The 24,043-nt window shown below is 39.4% G+C and overlaps 1 protein-coding gene across 2 annotated transcripts in view; it reads right to left on the bottom strand.

Moving 5' to 3' along the window:
• Nucleotides 1-334: 334 nt before the first annotated feature.
• CIB2 (calcium and integrin binding family member 2) overlaps nucleotides 335-24,043 on the bottom strand; it is a 34,851-nt gene continuing 11,142 nt past the window's right edge. Inside the window, exons 3-7 of one of the 2 annotated variants that reach the window (XM_054516283.1) lie at nucleotides 15,613-15,724; nucleotides 8,256-8,403; nucleotides 7,972-8,167; nucleotides 7,212-7,271; nucleotides 335-1,479 (exon numbers count right to left, since the gene is read on the bottom strand). In XM_054516283.1, coding sequence (XP_054372258.1) covers nucleotides 1,458-1,479; nucleotides 7,212-7,271; nucleotides 7,972-8,167; nucleotides 8,256-8,403; nucleotides 15,613-15,724 — 538 coding nt within the window. In that variant the 3' untranslated portion in view covers nucleotides 335-1,457. The remainder of the gene's footprint in view (nucleotides 1,480-7,211; nucleotides 7,272-7,971; nucleotides 8,168-8,255; nucleotides 8,404-15,612; nucleotides 15,725-24,043) is intronic. The other variant, XM_036389758.2, reaches the window with a different exon arrangement.

Genomic DNA, 24,043 nt, shown 5'->3' with positions numbered 1-24,043 from the left:
TGGACATGTCTGTCCGGTATACTTTGAATATCCGAAATTTCCATTGAAACTTTTAATGTACACACATGCTGCTAGATAAATATTTCTTCTTTATTCATAGTGTGTAAATCTGAACAGCAAGCTACCCTGCAAGCTCACCACACAGAAGAGTTTCTGAGGTAGACAGGCATCACCACCCCTACAGAAATGATAAACAGGTTAGGTTCTCTATTTTAACAGTTTTCTATATAACACATTTCATTCTTTGAGAGATTTAACTTTACAGTAATTGGAATAATGATCAGAAAGGAAATTAGTATGTGGTCAGCCTAAAAATTCTCAAAGCACAACAGAATGCTTCAAAAGTTTTAATTGTGATGACCTTGATACAGAAGCCATGTAAGTGACAGAGCCCTTCTATTGACTGTTAGAACAATAATTAATACACATATGATTGTCTTCAGGTCCCAGTACCTAAACAATACTGGAAGTAAAAATTTAAAAAAAAAATTAAAAACCCCAAAACAACAACAACAACAAGAAAACCCAACAAAAAGATCTAGCTGATTTCCAGCTGGAGAGGAAAGGAAAAGATAGAACTGCATTCATGCATTTTATGGGAGAGATTGCATAGCTTGTTTCAAAAGAAAATATCTTTTCATGTCCTTAATAGTAGTTCTGTGCTTCTTCAACTTCTTCAGGAGTTACAGATGACCATGTTCCTCCATTCAAGAACATTATCAGCCCACAGAATGAGTAAAATGCAGGAGCCCCTTTGAGAATAAGGACACAGTTTTAACATTTATCTTGGGAAGAAATGAATCATGTACACAATTATCATATACAAAAGGCAAATATTTCAAGTTTTATAAGGACACAACAATCCATAAAATATTGGTTGAAGGTAAGGACCAAACCCAGCAGTTGCCATTTTAGTGGCTGAAAGGCAAACCTGGGCTGTGGCTGTCTTCAACACTGGGAGCTTGATCTTGACTGCAGTTCTTTCACCTCAGGTAATTTCCATGCAAGATCCCAGCTGTACAACACAGTGATAGAGGCATCTCATTATTTAAGGCCCGTGCTTTCTTTCAAATACTCTTGGAAAACACACCAAAGTTAATCTCTCAGTTTTTTTTGATTTTGGGTTTTTTCACTATTAAGAGCAGTATTAAATATTCATAAATATAAAAACTCTGTGGAAATACCTTTAATAATACTCTGATTCTGACTGTTAAAAAAAAGAGGGAAAAAAAGAAATACCACAATCCAACAACCAATCATCTTCGCCAGAGTGCTTGGCCAGCAGAGAAGATAAAAATGTGTCTGTTCCAAATATCCCGTAGATCACATGATGCTTCTGTCTCTTTGTGGACCAGAATTCTTTCTGTACTTTCTGCTGAGTTCTAGGAAGCCCTCACTAGAGGACAAAAATCCCTGGAGTGCCTGAGATTCAGAAAGGTTGGACTGCCAGAACATCTTCAGATTCTTATGTGGAAAGTACTGCAAAAGAAAGAAAAAGATTAAGACATACAAACACATTTGTCACTATGCAAAAAATTTTTCTTTAAGCACAAAAAGGAAGGTGTGTGAAAAAAAAATGACTTCCTTCTTTTGTGCTTTGAGAAGATTCAAATTTCATGGGAGAAAATTCCATCTTCTGAAAATAGCTCAGGGGCCAAGCTCAATACTGGATTAAATCAAGTCTAAATTGCCCAATTTATTGGCTGCAGAGCTGATGCCTTGGGAAGGCTGACCTATGTTGAGGTGTGTGGTTTTGATTGTAATTCAGTCCTAGTAGTCAGTTTTAGAACGCCCCTTATTTTGTATTGCTATGGCATATTTTATTATTAATGGATTGTTCCTTTCCCCCTGTGTTGTTGGTTTTTGCCCTACTTGTCCATCTCCCCAAAGACCTGCCCTTTTGTTCCCTGTTCCTCCTCCCATTGAATGTCAATCCCTCCCCAAGCCTGCCCCTTTCTCTAGAAACTTCCCTATCAGTTTTGTATCCTTCGAGGCCCCATTGGTTTAAGTTATTCTCCTCCCCTGTAGTCCCCTATTGGTTTAAACATTGTATTCCCTGCCTTGTGTTCCACCCCCAGTTTCTCCCAGTTGGTTAAAGATTGTATCCTCCCTCCCCTGGCACCTCTGCTCATTTATAAGTTGAGGTATGACTTTGAGTCAGTGTCTTTCTGTCCCTGACCCTCCAGGGAATAAACTCCTTTGAAAACATACACAAGACCTCTTCGTGTTCCTTGTCCCTGCCCTCAGTGCAGTCCTATCCCCAACACAGTCCACCTGTGCCCTAGAGCAGCTGTGCCCTAGAGCAGCTGTGCCCTAGAGCTGCACCCCAAGATTCCACAGCTCCATGGGGGCAGCCCACTCTCGCTGTCGGTGTCAGGAGCCAGTCAGGCTGAGGAAATCCGGCACCACGGCAGACCTAGGCCAGAGGCTAGCTAAAGGATAAAGTAGGGATTTACTAAAAGATCTCAAAAGATCCACCTTGAGCAGTACAAAAGCCCAGCCAGGGCTACACTAAAGATGAACCAAAATGGACAACTGGCCACAAGGTCTCTCACTTTTATAAGTCCTGCTCCATTTGCATATTGGGGTTAATTGTCCAGTTATAGCTCTAGGTTATGGAGTCCCATCCTCCTTGTTTTTCTCTCTTCAGTCAAAATTGTTTATGCTCTTGGGCCTGAGATTTGGATTGGTTGTCCTTGGCCCCAACCTAGAGAAGGAATTGTTTTATCTCCCTACTCTGTGAAGAGAGCTTACCATCCCATAATATGAAGCTCAGAACTACACACTAAAGTAGTAGAGAATCTGAAAAACAGAAAAACTAAAGCCTAAGGCATCAGAGCAGAGCTAAGTGTTTCCCGATGGTACTTTTGCTATGGCACAGTATTTGGGTCCTAACCAAGACAAATTAGGCAGGTAATTTTGTTTTTCTTGTTGAGCCAAAGAGATTCTGGTGGTTAGCCTCTATTTGTTCTTTAATACAGGCAAGCAGCATGGCTTACAACTGCCACCAGGCTTCAGAAGAGCTCCCAAGCATCTCAGCAGGACAGGGAGAGACAATTTTAAGAGGGTATGCTGAAACTCCTGACTGACTGAAAAGAGATTATTATGTATTTTTGTATGTAAATTCTGTAAGTTTGTTGCCTACACTGAAAGAAAACCTTTTTGGAAGATTTGAGAGGCTGCAGACTTTCTGGATGCACACTCTTTGGATTTTGTTTTACCAAAAGAATACTCCAACTTAATTACAGCTATTAGATTTGAATCAGAAATTCACTAAAGGAAGCTTGTGGCATGTATTTGGAGGAGATAACATTTCATATTCACCATGGTCGCTAGGAATCTTGTCTCCAGGAGTTTATTCAGTCTGGGTGACAATAAAAGATATGCTGTATAGCAGCCTGGCACACCAGCCTAAGCACTGTGACACAAAGCAGATAGTGATGCAAATATTTTACTGGCACTAAGGTTTTTTAAATAAAAGAATTATAAATATCTTGTTCACAATTCAAGAAATGTCTAGAGACTGTATAAATCCAAGCTGTTGAAAATTTAACTCCCATGCAGGTAATATCTAGGAGCTAAAAATCCATCACATTGTATGTGAAAACATTTGAGGCATGATTCCCCAAAAAAAATCCACCCAAATCCACCTAACTGGAAATCAATTTATTAGAAAAATTTCTGGTTTTATCAGAGTGTCATTTTGGCCTTTGAAGATTCAGCTGTTTACTAAGAAGCACCTAAAATACTCTGAAAAAATACTGGCAAAAATTATTCCCTTCCACTGTTTCTTTGTTAAGCATCTCTTGCCAATTAGTCACTAGCTCTAAAATTAGTCCTTAAGAACCAATTAATCTGCATGTTGGGACAGTCTTATGAGAGATGCATTTCCTATAAGAGAGCTTCCTTTACTTCAGCATTTGGTTGGATTGGGGTCACAGAATCAACTAGTGTCTGGGCAAAGGCCCACAACAGTTTCAGAAATACTGCATTTCCAATGTTTAATGTGTTGTTTCCCTGTCTGGTTCTGGCAGTTCCCAGGTATTACTAATGCCATATTCCTCTCAAACCCCATTATCTATTGTTACAGCAGGCTTCACCCTCAGGCATTCAAATAAGCTGAAACTTCCAGGATGATTTATAAAACAATTTCCTGTGGAAAACGTAACCAGTCTTGTAGAACAGAACACTTAGCTAGTGCCAGCTCAATCTGCCAATGCTTCCATTAAACTACAAGCAGCTTCTTAATGATAACAATTTTTAGTGAAATAAAACTATTGGGATCCAATTTTCTGAACTAGTAACTGTCATTATCATTTACAGCTTAGTTCAGCTTCTGGGATAACAGCCAACTACATAGATGTTCCCTGGTTAATGATTAACAGTGTTTTCTTCCAGTCTGGAAAAAATTCCTCAATGACAGCAGTGCAAATCAAGCAACAGACTTTACTGCATCTTCATTTGCCTGACAGCAGCACAAAGCTGGCAAAGGCTGTCTGTAGGAGATTAAACCTACACAGGGTCATTAAATAAAGGTTTGAGAAAGGAGTGATGAGATAAGGAAAATAAGTCAACCTAGAGTGGATGAACTTCAGCTCATAGCAGGTCAAAGCCTGGATCATGGTGTCAAAGTTAATACCTGCTGTGTATGTTAAGTAGGCGTGATAATGTGACAGCTTAAAAAAACCCCAACATGTGCTTCATAACCTGAGTGCATATTGCTACTAGAATCTGGCCTTCAAAGGTTTTCCACAGAGTAAAGAAGATATTCTTCCTCAGTAACTTCAAATCTTATGCTGCTGCTGCTGATCATTTGCAGCTGAATGAAAGTTCTCAAAGTTTGTCACAAGTCAGGTAAGCACTGGCCCCGCGTTAGAGAGCAGAGAGAAAAAAGTGTTCTATGGCTTTGTACAGATCACCTGCTCAAGCAATGGCAGAGCCAGGGGTAAAACCTAACTGCCTGGAATCCTACATTCCCCCTTTTATGATATGAAGAGGTGGGGACAAAAGGAAAAGAACAGAGTAAATCCTTTATTACAGATAAAAATCATCTGGGGCCTGTCAAGTTATTCAGCATTTTCAGAAGGCTCTCATACCACATTGCCAGGATGGTATTCTGGGATCAGATGTTCAGAATTACTGACTGCCCATGGCTTCACAGCAAAATCCCTACAAACTGCAGTTACCCAGCATCTGCAATTGCTCACTGGCAATCATTTTCAATGTGGCTATTGCTTTGGTTCCTAGGTGTTCCATTTTCACAGTTGCTGAGCACCTGGAAGTGTAAATCATTAGACTCTTGGGCTTCCTTGAATTTAAATTCTGGAATGCATTCAACTGTGCACAAAAAGTGGAGATAAGCAAAAGAAAATGAAATTGTGACTGCCTCTGGACATTGATGGATTGGTATTTCTTCCACGCGTCTGCTTAAGATTTCGAATGGCCAATTTATTTTAGATGAAAGCATGTTTTTATATATTTTTGTAATAGTAAGAAGCTAGTTCAGTTTTCCACTGGCATAGATGGTTGGTCATCTGCTATTCAGACACTTCCTGTGCTTTGCATGCTCTGTAGTAGATTACCCAGTGAAGCTGCACAGCCCTGCCTGCCCATAGCCCAAGGCTATCATTTAAGACAACCATTACAGCTGAAAACTCAGAAGAAAATGAGAGGCTAGAGACAGAGCTGGAGATGAATTCACAAAGATGCAAGAAAGCATTGTTTCAGTAAATGAATAGGTAATGTTTCCAAGACTGTTATGGCAAAAAGAACTGGGCTTTTTGTGGTGAGAGATCAGCTACAGGAATTGCATTCTTGTCCATGTCACAAAGTCTGTCACATGCTGGCAGGCACTGGCTCCTGCCAGAGCATTCTTGTTTAGGTTCAGTCCCAGTCAGACTTTGATGAAGCTATTGTGGCATTAAACTTAATGAATTCCATTCCAAAAGTCAAATCTCTCTTTAGAATGCAGTATTTACCCAGTATTTAAAAAATTAGAATAAGTTCCTCAGAACAGGAAGTTCAGTATTAACAAGTATGCCAGCCTGTGATGCAGTGCATACAGGAAAAATAGAACTAACAATGTCCTAAAAAAATAAAATACCTTTACAGACAAAAAGAACAGTAAACCACAGTAAGGCAGAGGTATCAAATCTTGCATGTAAATCAGTTTGGATAAAAGTAGTCTTATGACCCTGTCACTTTCTTTTCCTGCAGCTGTTAACTCTTAAAATTAAAATAGAAACCAAACTAGAGAACCTACACATTCTCAGCTCTGAGGCTTTTTTCCATTACATTCTCATTTTCCAATATAGCTTCAAAGACACATGTTGCTGAATCATAAGAAACATCAGATTCTTCAGAGGATTCTAATATCTTCTTTACATATATTTCCAGCTAAGAAATTGTTTTCTTTGTACTGTTTTCCCCACAGAAGCTGCTTTTATATAGCAACTGCCTGGGCAGAGGCTCTAAACCAGTGTTTTGGTTAGGAGGTGGAAGGAGACCCTTCTATATATCACCAGGAGCTCTTAGGCTTGAGGACTTCAGAGATGAATCCCATGACCCAGCTAAACTCCTGAACCTGAATGGAGGGGCAAGTCACGATTCCTCTGGAAGCCAGGGACGCCAAACATCAACCTTAAATATGCACATTGCCATCTTAAACCTGAAGGAGATATCTTGTCACAGACACAGATCCAAGTACATGTGTTTAAACTGAGCAACTGGACACTCAGTCTTTCAATACTTGGTAGCCTCGTCCTTTGATTTTATGGGTACTCTGCAATTTCTCTCACCTAATCTATAATACACATCCCACTTCATCCCACCTTTTACTCATCATCTTGCCCTGCTAAATAGCCAGCACTCAGTGATTTTCACTCATTTCCTCATCTTCCCAAAACATCACCTAACTGGAAAAGAAAAATAATTGTGACAGTCATTCCAATGGCTACACTGGCAAACATTCCTCTCTGCAACTTTCTCAGGAAATGACTGGACTGCACAGCATCCTCAGCTTGGAATTCTCAGTCAGCAGTTTGCAAGCCTCTACAACACAGCAGTAAAATCAGTCATGGCACAGGAAACTTCTGAAACTGCAGTTTCTACTGCATCTTCAGATCTGCCTTCAATTCTTCACATTTGATCACTGTTCTCTACCAGATTTGTAGGAGCAGCACAGCCTTTTGATTGATTAAAGGAAACCCTACCTGATCCCAGCAGCTTCTAGGATGGCAGTATAAAGATGATGTTTTCTTAGCTGGAAGTATCTGTAAACAAAATATTAGAATACCTACTGAGCTGAGCCTCACCATAATGATAATACATGTCTTGTTCTAAAGGGTTTCTGTTGATACACTTGATTAGTCAAGGAATACCTGAAATGTATAAAAGACATTCACATTGAATGTCTCCTCTCCAGAAGCTGATGTTTCTCAAGGTTCACTGGAATCATGTGCTTCTGCTTTATTGTTGAATCGCTTTTAACCGCTTTCCTCAGAAGTTTCATTCATGAAAGAAATACTATTCTGTGTTCTGCAGGACACTTTACAGTTCTTCAAAAAACACTTTCACAGCAAAGAAATCAATGTCTTTCTATGTATATTTGTAACATGTATACAGTATTTACACACATTCCTATGCAGACAGCTGGGATCCTTGCTATAGGCTTAATCCTGGCTTTAGGCTGAATTTGAGCTCATAATGGATCAAAGTATTTTCCTGAACTGCACCAAGACGGGTAGAGGAGCAGGAAAGGTGATAATTAAAAGTCATTGAGCTCTTAGTCTTAAATTAGGAGAGAACTGGAATATGCCCTGGAAAAGTAAACTGAGTTAGGTAAGAAGTCATCCCCTAGTGCGTTCTCTAGGAAAATACCTACATATGACACTTCTTGTATTAGACTGCACAGTGATATCCTAAAACATACCTGCAAGTATGCAAGAGACTCTGTTTTTCTTAAAATAATACCTGAGAAAGTCTGGTGCTTTGGAAATCATGTTTTCAAAATCTGCAAATCCTAATTTCCCATCACCATCCATGTCAGCTTCTTCTATCACCTTCTCACAAACCAGAGTGATTTCCTCCGCTGTCAGCTCTTCCCGGGTCAGCTTATTGAGGGTTTTTTCCAAGTCTGCTTTACAAATGAAGTTATCTGTGTTAAAATCTAAACAATAGAAGAACCAAAGATCACCAAGTGTACCACTCATTTACTCCAAACACGAAAAGCACACCAGAGCCCCTCCACACAGTACCATAAATCTTAAAGGCATAGATTGCTTTCAGCTCTCGGGGAGCCATTTCACTGAGCACGGAGAACATATCCACAAAGTCATTGAAGCTCAAGCTCCCCTCTCCATCTTCTGAGAAAGATGACACAATCCTTTCTTTGAAGGGATTCTCCTGTGAAAGACACACATAGACTGGAATTTGGAAGATGAAAAAATCTGCAGACTCCTTGATAGTGAATATTTAATTGCATAGTTGGCTCTTTAAAGACATTTTTTTTCTCCCCAAAAATGCATCAAAAAACTTACATTTGTATGCTTTAGCAGGAAGTTTCAGCAGTCCTTGCTGCTGCATAGTACCACTTCTGGCCTTTTACTTTCACTGACACATGTCAATGTCCAGCCTGTGGTTTGACTAAAAATTCCAGAAATGAAATATAATCACCACTGGAGATGATCCAGAAATCATTTCTAGCACCTTAGAATAAGACAATATTCTAAAACCATAAACACACAAGCAAGCATAAGAAAACCTGCTTTATCGCTATGAAATCCAAAACAAATGTTTTTACAGTAAAAACCCATTGTCTTTCTCAGAGCTTACAAAACCCCAACACTAATTTGTAGCTGTATCAATAAAACTTGGAAAATCAGTTCAATTTAGTTGAATATGAACAGAACACAAACATCACTTAGGCTGTGAGCAGCATCTCGTGAAACCTGTTATACAGATCTCATCTGAAGCCAAGACACTGATTAACATACTGATCCATAAATATATACAGCTGTGCTGGTGGCATATCAGGTTCACTATTTTTAATATGCATGCAGCATTTTGTTTGGCTTTTAAAGGAGCAGTACTGTGAAAGCTCAGAAGTTCAATCATATCTCCTTTTAATTTCTTTTTTTCCCCAGTAAATTTAATTACCTAACAGGTATTCATAAACCATCCTGTTATTTTAAATGAAATTTCAAAAACTAGCTATATTTGAGAGACAAATGACCAGAAAATGTTGTTTTTCAGTTTATTTGAATTTTTTCTTGATAATTCACACATAGAACATAAACATCTATAGAAGGCATTTTTGGCATAACTGTGGTGACTAAAACAGTAATGACCAGGCGGTTTGTATGGACAGATGAAGTAGGGACCACAGGGCCTTAGGCTCAAATGCCAGCCCAATAAAGTAGTCAATACTAAATACAAATTCTCCTGCAGGGTTGGATGACTGAAGGAATCCACAACTGGGAACAGGCCTACAGATTTCAAAGGATAGGAGATTAATGAGTTCACTGTTCAGATGAAGACAAAACCAGGGCAGATAAAACCAAATTAAATAGAATAGAAAAGAGGGATTCCTGAAAATAAAAAGCAGCCTCAAAAAACAAAAGGGTCACATCTCTCCAGAGCATGAGAATGAAAAATAACACCCCAGACCCAGGCAGATGGCTGAGAGAACCTCACTGTAAAAGGATATGGAGCGATCACTCCTGTCTCATGAATGATGTGTAGGTACAGCAGGTGTGCATCTGTGGGTACTGCTCAGGTTAAAGTACCTCACTTAAATGCCTGGAAATAGCCCTGGAGATATTAATGGAATACACATTTACCTGTTTGTGGGATTTCCCTGTGGTTATACACATACACCTGTTTGTGGGATATGCACACACAGACATGCACAGAGGAACAATTGTTCTATTGTTTCAAACTGCCAGTTTATAAATAGACCAAAGTAAGATTCATTTGGGCTGAAATATATGAAAAGGCCCACTTTCTTCCTAAAAGCACACCAAAAAATAGTGTGTTATATGTTTAATAATTGAGAATGCCAAACATCAGAATGGGCATCAAAACACATTAGAAATTTATTTTTCATTTCTAAAATTTTGTATAGCTTTCTTTGGAACAAACCTGACGAGAAGTAAGTGTCATGGTAACAGTAGTAAAACTGACATCTTAGAGGCAGCATTGGGTAACAAACCAGGAGCAGACAGATGCAAATATCCTTATCAGCAGTGAATATCAAACCCAGGACTTTGTGCTTTAGAAAGGCTGGGGCAGGATCTCACTGACTCAATAAGCATATTGCAGTTGCATAAGATGAGTTATTTATTTGGCATGTCAGAGGTCTTGAAAATACAGATCAATTAAGAATGAATTCAATGAACCTAAGCATACTTCTTAAGTAACTCTTTGCCAAATGGATCGCTAAAACCAAAATGAAAAATAAAATCTTTCCTCATATTGATTTCTTTCCTTTAACTTTCTCATATTATGTGACTTCAGGCAGTATATCTGTGGCTTACACAATGGAAAGTATTAGCTTACCTTCACAGATACTTTTCACATCCTTTCTGTAATTTCATTACCTCTACTCTAAAGAGCACAGATTAGGGTTCCATCATATTTAAAGGAAGAGCCATGGGGGAAGGGAGTAAAGGGGAAAATTATATTGTTTTTTCCTAGATTGCTTTCCCATAAGCACTAATTGTTGAAAAAAATATTCCTTTTAAAACTAGAAACTTACACTTGTCTTAAAAAGCTTTTTCTGTAATCTCATGATAAAAATGAGAGGGGAGACAGAAACAATAAAGAATCGCTAGAACCGAAAACCAACTCTGCTGTTTTGCAGATTGATGTTGTTGCTGTAGTGGCTCGAGAGAATCCTAAATGTGCAATCCATCTTTGCAAAGAACGCTTCTTTTACTCAGATAATTGTGTTTCTGTGCATTTTAAAACCTTACACAGCATCTATTCCAAAATTCATACCTTTAACAGCTTACAATAAAACACAACCATTAGTTTTCTAACAAACTGTTTGAGGGTTTACTCCTGGCATTGAGTCACCTGTTACATTCTTCTGTCCTCTGGTTTCCATCCCAGACTCTAGGAAAGTACTCTGGTGGCCTTTTGCCTTATCTGCTTTGTAGTTTGAAGAATTAATTTCAAGCATCCAATCCTATTCCCAAAGGCTGACTTCATTTTGGAGATAAGAGGTCGCAAATGAAGTTCAAAGATAGGTCAAGTTAATTAAGTTGGAGATACCGGAGAGTCATTACAAAATGCGGCTTAATTTTTATATCCACAGAAACACAATGATGACTTTCCCTTTTGTATTTGAACATAAGTCCCCTTTTGTATTTGAACATATATTTAAAAGCACAAAGCAGTCTATTTTGCAGACTATTGCAAGTTAGAATCCTTTTGGATGCTTTAATCAGGACTTTTTCAGCAATGGGAAAAACTAGCCTTTCTCAAATTTCAGGATTATTCCAAAACAGAGGGGGAAAAATTGCTATCAGACAAACATTAATATAAAAGTAGCTAAATTGTTAATTACAAAAGCTCCTTAGGAAAGACTGGTGCTTCAAAAGGGAAGCATAAGTGCGACAGCAAATTGTCCCTGGAGCAGAAAAAAGCATGTTTCTTTGCAGGGCTTTTTTCTTAATTTTCTTCTTCCTCAAAATCAATAACCTGGGTTTTATGTTTCTATGATTATATTAATGTCATCAAACTTCTCTGCAGTGCCTGCAGGGTACTATTTAAGAAATTCCTGCAGAAACCAAGGCTAAGACAGAGCTAAATTGGTACATTTATGTCTTAATGGAAAAGACCATTTTGTTCTGTCAGAAAGCAGAAGCATATTAAGTTCAACAATTACTCTTTACTGAAGTCACAACAACCAAAAAACCAAAGATTGAAGCTGTATACAGAATTGCTTAAATATTACAGAACCTACCAGCACCTCGTGGGAAGATAAGGCATTGTGACAAGAACTGATTCCTAACTATGACAGGGAAGTGTACAGACAAGGCTGCAGGGGAGGTGCAGGCCTGGGGTTTGATGCAGAGAAAACGGCCCTCTCCTAGGACACTTGATAAAGAGACTTCAGAGAAGCAAGGAGAGTGGTTGGAGTCAAGCTTTGCTCCTCCAAAGGGAGTAAAACATCCCCTCATAACCAGGAACAACTAACACAATGCAGCAAGGATGTTGAGATGAGCTGGAGGCAAAAACCGGCCAGAGCAGGGCTGGGGCTTGGGAAGATCACCCTGCCCTGGCATTACCCATTGCCCTTTACACAGAAGGCCCAGGTGTCATTGCTCAGTAAGCTCTGAACCTGAAGACTTGCTGAAATCCCATCTAAAACCTCCTCCCCAGTGCAGCTTACAACAAGGATCAGTGAAGTTCCTGTGTGAGCCAAAACGCAGGAGGCAAAAGACGGTAAAGTGAGTGAAACAAAAGTGGTTCCCCTCCAGCAGCCCTGTGCTGCCCAGCTCTGGAGAGAAGGATTGCTCTGCACTGCAGTGCCCACAGAGAGCTCACAATCTAGCAAAGAGGCAATCTGGGATGTGGGTAGGGACACCCACCACTGCTACCAACCACAGGGGTCTCTGACACCAGGTTACATTCCCATTGCAGCTCTGGGGCAATGACAGTGATAATGTGACTGAAATCAGTTTTAATTTGAAAATTAAACTTTTGCTTTCTCCCTGGTCCCACGCTGAGCAGTCCATACCATGGCTACAGTTTTGCTATGTTAGTTACTGCCATCTCACAGGTGTCCAGATGCCCCAAAGTTCATTTATTAGACTGGTGCCTGTGTAACCAAGATTGCGAAAATTAGAGAACAGAGACTGCAATGAAACTGATGGAGGAAAGTAGCTCTGTTAACTTCACTGTAATGGTAGACCTAATCACCTGAAAGTACCTTCCCCTTCTTTATTTATTTATTTCTTGTCCTAACTTTCAACTTTTCAGAATCAGGAGTTAGTGAATAATTCATTATCAATTAAAGAGAATGACCATCAGCATTTTTTTCCCTTGAAACACAAAACACCTGGCTCAAAGCTTTAATGCATGAGGTAAAGATCTTTCTTTATATTAGCAGAATCTAATTTAGAAAAGTGCATTATTGATTCTATCCGTTTGTCAGAACCTGCAGTGGCATTGAGCTCAACATTGCCAGTAACTAGAAATGTAATGTGTATATGAAAAAAGCCAGGTGCATTGAAATTAGCACTAATTTTATTAGAATTCAATAGACATTTAGGTCATTTATTTCTATTTTAAAAAGTAAACGTTGTCTTTGTCTTCACCTTGATGAAAATTTACCTAAGAAAACACCATCATGATTTGTTAGGCAGTCTGGTCAAGTTGCAAAGGTCAAAGATTTTTTTCTTAGTGTATGAGCTGAAGCTAGTACCTAGGTCGCTTCAAAAATAAACTCTTGATGAAAGCCTCTCTCCCCCTCACCCCCACCTGCACAGGTGCCCACAAGATGCTTCATGAGCAAGATGGACCCCAGTTTACAACAAAGATCCCAGGCATTTTAACACCTTTTAGTGTCAATGCTTTGAAAGACTTATGGAATATCACCTAGTCTCCTCCTGCTGGGATTTTACTGGAAACAAGCTCAGTAGCTATTGAAAGCACTTTTCTCTGTGAGCTCCCAGAATTCCTGAAATAAAATGAGTGGTTTGCAATCAGTATTTCTAAGGTTCTTCCACAGACTTATAAGACCTGAGAGAGAATTTGTATAAAATTCAACACTGAGTTTGTCCTATTACTTTCATAAAGTCAAGTTCCATTACCTAGAGACATCTTCTAAAGCAGGGTGAGAAAGCCTCTCAGACTTGTGGTGCCAGTAGATAGATTATGATCCATATATGATCCACACATGATTATGATCCATACATGGAAGCCTCTTGGAAGTCTGTCATTACCACCTAAGTTTGCTAAGCTAGCATGATACACTCCTGAATATCAATCTAAATATGATCCTGTATAAAATTCTGGTTTGTATGTCAGCTTCAGTACCAGGCCTTCCATCTCAAAAGTTCTCATAGAATGAGCTGTTCCTTAAGTGTTCAATCCTCTGTCACTGAAGCCAAAAAGACTCTGTGTGATCATAATTTCTCACTTCCTTTTCTAAGCTTAGCCTTGATTGGTCACAAAGCAACTCTCAGCTGTCTGGCAGCTAAAGTCTGAGGAGTCAAAGAACTGTGCCAAAGGATTCATGTTGTGCTATCAAGATCTCAGAGATGATAACATAAACCCTAAGGAATACTGATGCCATTAGAAAAAGCATAAATATATTTTGCTGAAGAAGCCCATGCTTACTGTGAAAAAGAATTCTAAATTATTTCTCAGCTTCTTCAGAAACCCAGGCTGTCCATAGGCATCTGCTAAATCAGAGTCTGAAGAATAATTGAAGGATAAAATTTTTCCCAAGGTTTTCTATTGAATTAAAGGCTTGCATGTGTTTATTGTTTCCATTTATATGAAATGCTGGTCGAATACTTTTTAACACACATGCTTTAACAAAAAATGGTTCTTGTTCAATAAATTATATTATCCCAGAATCAAACATACAGCAAGTGTGGTAGTAAAGGAACAAAGAGTTCTGTGACCTTCAACTTGAAATCTAATTCAAATGTTTTTCACTTCATGTTGACTTAGCATTCTCTACAACTGAATGTCTAAAGCATGGCTTCTGCTTGTAAAATACCAGATATTTGAAAAAAAATACAATACTAAGGAAGAATTTCTAGATCATTAAAATTAAGTGGAAAGCCATCAATTACAAGGTTTTTATAGCATTGCTCTTAAAAAGCTTAATAATGCTTCATGCAACTATCAGATTGAGCACACAATTGTTTCCACATTATAGTAATTTATAGACATCAGTCAACTAGCTTACATGAAAAATAGACTGTGTGACAAAAAACAACATAATTCAATGAACTGTTTAAAAATAAATGCTAAAAGTCCACATTTGTCCCATTAAAACCATAAATTATTGAATTGTTGAACTGAGAATAAAAACAAATAGTGTCTCAATTTTTTTTGCACTTATTGCCTTATACCCACTGCTTCTCTCATTTGCAGTTACATGGACTGTTTCTCCACTTCCTACCATGTAATGTCCCCATGAAAATGAAAACTCCTGATAATTAAGAAAAATAATATTTATTGTGCTTAGGTAGCTGAGAAAAAAAGGCAAAACCTTTACTTTTTATTAGCAATATTCTGCACATTGATAGCAAAATTCCTACACTGAGATAAGAACTTCAGATTTCTAACCAGCTCTTCATACAGAGATTCCTGTGGATACGTGGCTTCTGCAGGGCATATACACAAAAAGCAAAGATTGCTAAATTTATTTCCTATTCATTTCCTTTAACATCTACCCTAACTATCTCTGCAAGAAAGACATTCACCTGAATATTTTCCAGGGTCTGGAGCTGGTTTCACCCTTGAACAATAACAGGAAGGGGAAGACCTTAGCATGCCACAGCACTTCTGGATATCAATTTTTGAAAAAGGTCTGGCAGATGAGCTAGAGAAGTTAAGATACAGTTTACAAGCAGTCAAAAGTGATACCTTCAGCTCAGGCATGTTTATTATAAGCTGCATAGGTAGTTTAACATCTGGGTCCTTTGTATAGTCCATGGGCACAACATTTGGTGCCATTTCATAGTATCGGCCGTGCAACCTGTAAACAAACAGAAACAAACAGCCAATAATCAATTTGAAATAACCAATTCCATTCAGACAGTAATCACATACAAATTTGTCTTGCAGCTCTAATCATTGGTTTTAGTGCACAAGTCTGAGCCCACCAAATTGCCATCTTCCTGAAAACAAGAGGGCTTTGATGCAGCATCCAGCAGCCACATGTTTCCCGAGGTCTGTAGCTGAGCAGAGTTTCACACTGTGTGTATGCAACATTTAGGCACTGCCAGGTACGTGCACAGAAGGCCTGAACCAAGGCATGTACTGCAAAATGCAATTGTTATCATATGTGGAAGTTAAGTTTTACACCTAAACTTTTGCTTAGGACAGCAAGTGCCCCTTTGTCATGTCCTATGTATTAACACAGTGTATTCTGATCTCTCAGTAGGGCATATGTACTACTTGTATACATTATAAAGCTGTATCTTGTGACTTACTTTCCTTTTAACAAAAAGTCCTGCTTGCTCACTAGGCATACTAACAATTACCTATAGAGATTACTGTGTTTTAACAGCAGAATGTAAACAAAACAGTAATACAGGAAGAAATGCCTCAGCAACCCCTTCATTTCCCCAGCTTTACCTGCAGCAGATCCGCACCCAACTGAACTACTTCAGGTTCCTGTGTGTAAATAAACTCAAAAACTAGGGGAAAATAATCTACAGGCATCTGTTTTCTCGTTATTATGATGGGCCACAAAGAACACACAGAATGACACACAGAAACACATTTTTTCTGCATTATAGGAAACTGATGTCCTTATCCTGCACAGCAATATTTTATGCCATACCAGAAATTGGATATCCACTATCTCAGCACATTTCAGCTGCTTACCACAGCTCACCCTGACATTTCATAAATACTGTGTAATTCAAGATGCAATAGCCATTTCCCTCTCTAGCAATTGATCTCTCTGTTGTAAACAGCAGCTAAAAAGATGCTTCTAAATACAACAGAAAAAGCAACTTAAATGCACTTAAAAAGAAAAACTTAAAACAAAAATTTCAAGTCCAATGTCCATCTATGGGTTACCTACTTTTTTAAAAGCTGGAATACTGAAATGGCGTTCTAGTCTTCAAGAAAATGAAGCACTCCTTATTGGCAAAACTTGACCATTGTGGACAACATTCAGAAATTCAGGAGCTGACGATCCCTACTTATTTTAACTGTCAAGATTTCCTTCTTTACTTTGGCTAATATTAGACTTGCCTCTTTATAACATGCAGTATCAATGCAAAGTAAACCTACCACATCTTGCTGACAGAATTCACTATCTTGTCCACAGAAACTGCAATCTATTTATACTGAAGTTCAGCCATACCTTTTGGCAGCTGAAAGAAGGATACAGCTCCCAACTCTAGACTGACAGAAATGTCTGGAAGGCGGGTGCTGGACACAGAAACAAGCAGGTAACTAACTGCAGATTTCAGGGCAGCTCTCATACCCTGTTTTCCTCCCAACTAACTCTCCTGTTAATTCACCAAATCAGTCAAAGATCTGTGGATGTAAGAACTTTCTATCTGAGTGGATTTCACACTAAAGCATCCAAATGAGTCTGTAGGAAGTGGCTCTGATCTAACTCCTGCAAACTAAATTACAGCAATAAAACACATCTTCCACATGCTTTTATCTGCAAGGATCCAGCAACTCTATTTGTCATAGCCTTATCACATGGCATCATTAGCATTTAAGACCATGAAAAGGGCCATAAGATTTCCCTATACCAAACATGTAGTATATTGCACTTACTCCATTATCCTTCAAAATAATAAACAAAGAACCCCAACCAATAGAACAACCACAAAAGACAGTAACACCTTTTCCTTCTGTAAGATCTTGATGCTGGAAAGTTCTTCAGGGACACTAGGTACTGTTTTATAATCAACTGGATTGCCAGTGTCAAATACTGGATTTTGCAGAAAAAAACACAGACCTGCTTCAGCATCTCAAGAAAACCACCTGTCATAAGGAACACAGTCCTCTTTGCTGAAGGTCCACCAAAACTCCCGTTCAGTTGAATAACCTATGTTGCATTGGGAGAATACTTTTTGGCAAGGAAACAATACATGTCTGATCAATTACTCTGTAACATGATGTAAAGCTCAGTAGACATCAGGGTTCTTTACACCCATAGTCCTCCTGCCTGTATGCAGTAATTCACTACACCTTGCAGTGTTGAGCACTATGACAAATCAGTAATCACTTCCCAAATGCTGCTCTCATTACTGACTGTTCTCTCACATCTCTCAAAAACATTAATTTCTAACTACAAACAGAGAAGAAACAAAGCTCTGGTAAAGGCTCTGATATTTCTCCTGTTTTGGAGAAGCAGAAGGTTTTTCAGGTGACCTGAATACATCAGAGCAGTTGTGACCTAGAGGAAATAAATGCTTTTTGTCCTTTTACTCAGCATGCCCTTCACAAAAGTATGTCTGAAAACAACCTCAAACCTCTTTATCTGTCCTAGACACAGAAACACTTATGTCTTGTCAGGGAGGTAATGGAAGGTTTGCAGTGCTGTCTGAACAGACAGATTTGGAAAAGCTGCCATTATCATACAAAGACCATCCTGTACATTCAGAAGCCCAAGACCAGCCTCACTGTCTTTGTAGCAATAACTACTACAGCTGTATTTCCTTTAAAAGTTTCTTCTGCATGCATGCAGAAACATTTTCCTATTCCTGGATGTGCTCTCTTTGTCAGCAGGATTCCTTACTAACATTGCATGGAAGTAGAAATGAAAAATTGGCATTGTCTTCCCTTCCACAAATGAGAGTAGGAGGGAATGTGGTGATAAATTTAATGGCAGATTTCATTAACTGATGATGCTCTGTCCCCACAGGTACTGGTATATGTTTATACTTCATGTACAACATTCAAGGACCAAGGCTGTGATTCTGTATCATTTTAATCCAGTCTAAACCCAGACTGCTGATCTGCCCTTGCAGAAATGTGAAGCCCACCAGCTACTCATGTCCCTTGTATAAGCACTAACATTTAAGAATCTGCAGTGAGGTTCAGGAAACTGATGTGTTTGAAAATAAAGACGTTTTCACAGTTAGCTCCTTGAGGTTACTGAAGCAGTTGTGACAGCAGCAGAAGAAAATGGGGGTTTAATTCTTCTATTAAGGCAGAATAAGACTTACCCCTGTAGACAGCAGTAGTTTTAAAATCAGCTGCCCATCAACCAATGAAAACCAAAAGTGCTGTGTTCAGAAAAAAGCTCACAACACAGTTTTGTCCCCACAGCCTACTTTTGATTGATGATAACTTTCATTTTACTACTTTGGGTCTTTCACATGGCAAAAGGTAGGTCAGAGTCTGTTCCCACTTCTCAAGGGTGAAGCATCCCAGAGTCAGCAAGGATGACGCTGTGGGAATTCGCTGGATATAGTTTGGGATGTCTCCTACAACAGAGCCTCCTGCTCTACCTGAATAGATTCAAAAAAAGAGATTTCAAAGCTTACACCCTGCAGCAACCATTTAAATTCACTATTGAGCTTTGGGAGGGAGTCAGACTGTAGCCAAGGTCACCAGTGGGTGTGTTAAAACACAGAGCAGCCCTTGCTTAGCCTGGTGTACATTCATCTCCAGCATTAAATGTAGTGACAACACATTACAGCTGGCTGAGCTGCCCTTTTAACAGGAACTCTGCACTGAAGGAATGCTGAAAACAAAAGATAAAAGCTTGCAATGGCTCATTGATTAGAAATAAGCAGAGGCCTTAAAGTGGCCTTTAGAAATGAATAAACATCTTCCCAGTTTGGGTCCCACAGCAATAGTCACTTGATTTATGCTGTAAGGGGCAAACATTTTTATTCAGCAATAGATATCCTATTTATTCCTGAGTAAAAGGGATGCATTCAAAGACTTGTACATTACACTCAAGACCATCTCAAGGAGTAAATTCTAGATTGCTCAGCAGTGTTCTGCACTGTCAGAAAAAAAATAGCAAATGGCTTAACTAGAGCAATGAAAGCAGGCAGTGAGTGCTGATGGACAGTCCCACCATGGGTTCCCAGGAGCCATGGCATGACCTGACTATACACTCATTGTACAGGATGGAACAACCTGTGCCTGCAGCAAGACCAGAAGTGCACAGCTGCTGTTCAGTTGTACTTTTGGTTATTCACTCTGGAGTCCCATACTGTTGTTATCAGATTTCTAAAGTCCATACCTCCTTGGCGTATTCTTACAGCTGCAGATCTTCACAGCACAGACTCCTTCTTCTGCATGTTGTTCTCTCTCAGTTCAAGGCTCCTCCAAGGCTCTCCCTGACTGGCTAACCCTCCCCCTTTTATCCCAGTTATCTTCATTGGTCACAGCTGCAGCTCAATTAAGGACATCGCAGCTGCAGCCCATCAAGGACAACCGGGACCTCCTGGGCAAAGCCTCTATACAGATATTCAGGTACAATACATTTCCTCTACTATAATTCACCACAATCAGAGCTATAGGCTCCTGTCCAGATGCCAGAGCTGAATGGAACAGCTGGAGAAGGACTTTGTGTAATACACAGAGAAGAATTCACCACTCCAGAGACCAGCAGGAGAATTGACAAGTCAACATACAGCCCTGGAAAGAGCCAGGTCTCATCAATCAGCCCTTCCAAGCACCTGAGATGGCTGGAAGTAAAAGAAGCAGCAGCATTGAAGATGAGACTGCACAGAAAGCAGGACAGAATGCAGGACAGAATGCAGGACAGAATGCAGGACAGAATGCAGGACAGAATGCACTGATGGGAACTGATTTACAACCCTTGCTACAGAGGCTGTAGCCCTGTACTGATGCAAATCAGTGAACTGCACGTGCTCTCTTGTCCTGCAGTCCTCTAATGGACAGCTGGGGAACAGAGCCAGACAGACCAAAACCTGCAGGTCTGCCACACAGGGAGAAAAAGTTGCTGTAGCTCAAAAAGAAGGAGATTCTTTAATCTGGGGCCTTCAGGGCAACTGAAATAGCACTTGGAGGATCTCAGATTTATGCCATACTTGCACAAACTGTTTTTGCAACAATAAATGTTAAATGTTACACATGGTAATGGAGGCATAAATCCCCGCGCTGCACCAATTCCTCAGTGAATTATTGCTCCAAAGATTGCAAGAGGTTAGAACAGTCTATTAGAGAACGTGGTATACCATGTGAAGCTGAAACCAAAACGACAGGAAACATGATACAAGGAAATTCAGTCAGAAACTGAAACCACAACTCACTGAATTGCCACAGTTTGACAAACAGATAAAGAACAAAGGACAGTGAGAAACACAAGCAGAAAGAGTTGAAAGTTGAAGGAATTCTGCTACTGATATGCCTTTCCCCTTTTATGATTTCCAGTTGAAGTTATTTTCATTGTATCAATAAAATAGAATAACTGGGCACTGAAATCAGATTTATAAGAAGGCAGCATAGTAAGATGAGAAAAAGTGGATAGATGAGTCTTCTGCTAGTTTTTAGTTAGCATGTAAAGTATTTATTCATCTTTGCAATGCAAAATGAAGCAGCACAAATTAATTTAAGAGAATACTACAAAAATATCCTCCCAAATAATCTACAGTAAAATTAAAAAAATATTGTGAGAAATGTTTTTGGCAGACAATTTATAATACATTTATTCTAAATCCAGTTATAGTTATGAAAACTCTGACTTCCAATATATGTACCCCACTGTTCCCAGACCTACATGATGCATAGTGAGTATAGATAAGAACACTTTATAAAGTTTTTCCTTCCTTGAAGTGCCACTCAAACCCCTGCTCACAGGCATCTTTCTGCTGGTGATTCCAAGAATCACAGAGTGACTGAGATTGCGAGGAACTCCTGAGATGAATTGGTGCAACCTCCTGCCCAGCAAGGGCACCTGGAGCAGGCTGCCACATCCAGGTGGCTTTTGAGGATCTGCAAGGCTGGAGATTCCAAAACTTGTCTGGGCAGCCTGTTCCAGTGCTTGGTCACCCTCCCAGTGCTTTCCTGTGTTCAGCCAGAACCTCCTGTGTTTCTGTCTGTACCCACTGCCCCTTTTCCTGGCACGGGCCTCTGTCTCCTTCACAGCCTCCAGATCTCAGCTCTCTCAGCCTTTCCTCCTATGAGAGAGTCCTCAGTCCCCTATCCATCCCAATGGCCCTTTGCCAGGTGCTGGAGCAGCTGTACTGGGGAGCCCAGAACTGGACACACTACAGCAGCACTCTGGACTCCATGCAGATCAACACTGACAGGGATTCTCTCCTCTCAATCTGACTTAAATATAATACAGGAAAATTTTATGGTACAGAAATGCAGGGACTGCCTAAAGTCCTTTTTTTTTTTTCTTTTTCATTCATAGAAGATTCAGAAACATTTTTAACAACAAGAATGGTAACATAATTATCAAGAAGATCAAGAGTAGCTTCAGGATATATGTTCTTTGTGTATATAGTTTCTTGCCTAAAACTCAGGAAGATTCCTAAGGGTATAGAGCTACTAATTTCATTCTTTTGGCTGATGCCTTTTCCTCCAAAGCTGACAATAGGGCAATTCCCCTTTCTGCAAATAAAACTTCAAACTCTTGAAAAGAAAAACAGGAGTTGTTTTCTAACTCCTCCCTCCATTTGTGTAGCAACTTGCTCCACAGCAAGCTGCCTCCCAAGCAGTTTGCTGCATTTGCTCCCTTATAAGGAAGCTTTCCAGACACTTGAAGGGGCCACTGCTTAATTCTCTAGCAGATTTCTGATTTAAAATCCAACATTCAGCTGGATTGGCTAGAAGGGCTCCTGCCACCTCCCCTTTCACCCATCAAGAACACGCCATGAAACAGGCAGAGAGGAGAAGGCAACAGAAGAACTATTTTTCTTTTACCAAAAGGTTCATACGTTTGCTGATGTCCCAAATGGTGCCAGCTTGGTCATTTAGTGCCATATTCCCCTGGCAGTTGTCTAACTAGGTTGAGTTACTCTCAAGTAATACAACTTGAATTGACAATTTCTATGCTTTTTGGCTAGGACAGACATCCAAAACACCTGCATCTGAGTGCTTGTATGGGTGCCAAACTGCACCAGTCTACAGGGAGAAGCAGAAACAGATGGGCTGATGAACAGTTAAGCATTATTGCTAGAGTGAAAGCTTGTCTGCCAGAAAATCAGATTTGTAAAACTGACAAAGAGAAATAATGCCTTATGAGAGACAACTCAACCATTTGTTCCCACTTACAATCACAAGAGAGGCACGTTATACAAACAGATTCATTGCTATAACTAAAGTGGTTTTTCCAACTTTTCTTCAGATCATTTTTTTTTCTTTTTATTCCTGTTCCTCTCTACAGGATGTTTTCCAGGATAACAAATCTTTTTTAAATTGTGATGCCCAAAACTGGACAGTCTATTCCTACTGAGGTCGCAGTACTGCTAACTGGAATTCTCCCATTTTATAAACACTGCTGAGGCCAATACATTTTAGAAATGCATTTCTCTGTTTTTGCAAGAGCATTGTGGGGCTGGTGTTGTTAAAATGATGCTCACTTTGCTCAGATCACAACCCCCCAGCCCATTATTTTGATACACTCCATTCTGCACTTGCAAATTTTTTCTCAGTTCTTAGGACTTGAGTGTGTGAATTTTCTTTTGCTCACTTTGACTCCAGTAATTTCTCTAACATACTGAGTACTGTTGAAAAAGCTCATCTCGATCTTCATAGCATCTGCAACTCACTTCACCTCAATGTTTCTTACCATTCTCACGATTTTCTATATTCAGGAGTATTTTGACCAAGAGTTCAGTGCACTTACACAAGTAGAAAAGGACTACTACAAATTGGAATATGTAGAAGTCTTTACCAAAACAAAGACACGTTGCAGCTGCTTCTTTTCTCTGACTTACAAAAGCAGATACTCACAGGAAGATTTGCTTTTAACAAATCTGCAGTGGCTACCTCTGAGCATATATTAAGTTCTAGGCACTTAGAGATTGATTGTCTACCAGTGTGTTCTGGCATCTCTCCATGCAGAAAAGTTGTGTCCTGAAGCTACACACAGTGGTCTAAATTTCCACATTCTTCTTAAGAAAACTGGGGCATGTTTTCAAAGCCCTAACACCACCAAAGCAACCAGTAACAGCTCTAAAAATTTGTCAGCTGTTCTATTAATATTTTAGATAATGTTTTGAGTCTGTGATAACATAAATATGTCTACAATAACCAACATTCTTTAATATGTTCTTGCCCTGGGCCCATGACTGAATGCTCATAGCTGTGATCAGCACTTCCAAAAATTAACCATCTTTAATCAAGACTTAGGAGTGTATTTAGGTTTTCTGGTGATAAACAGCTACCA

This window comes from Molothrus ater, chromosome 13 (genome assembly GCF_012460135.2).
Source record: "Molothrus ater isolate BHLD 08-10-18 breed brown headed cowbird chromosome 13, BPBGC_Mater_1.1, whole genome shotgun sequence".
Classification (NCBI taxonomy): Eukaryota; Metazoa; Chordata; class Aves; order Passeriformes; family Icteridae; genus Molothrus; species Molothrus ater.
The sequence above is the reverse complement of the archived record's forward strand: the minus strand, read 5'-3'. Positions and strand labels throughout refer to the sequence as shown.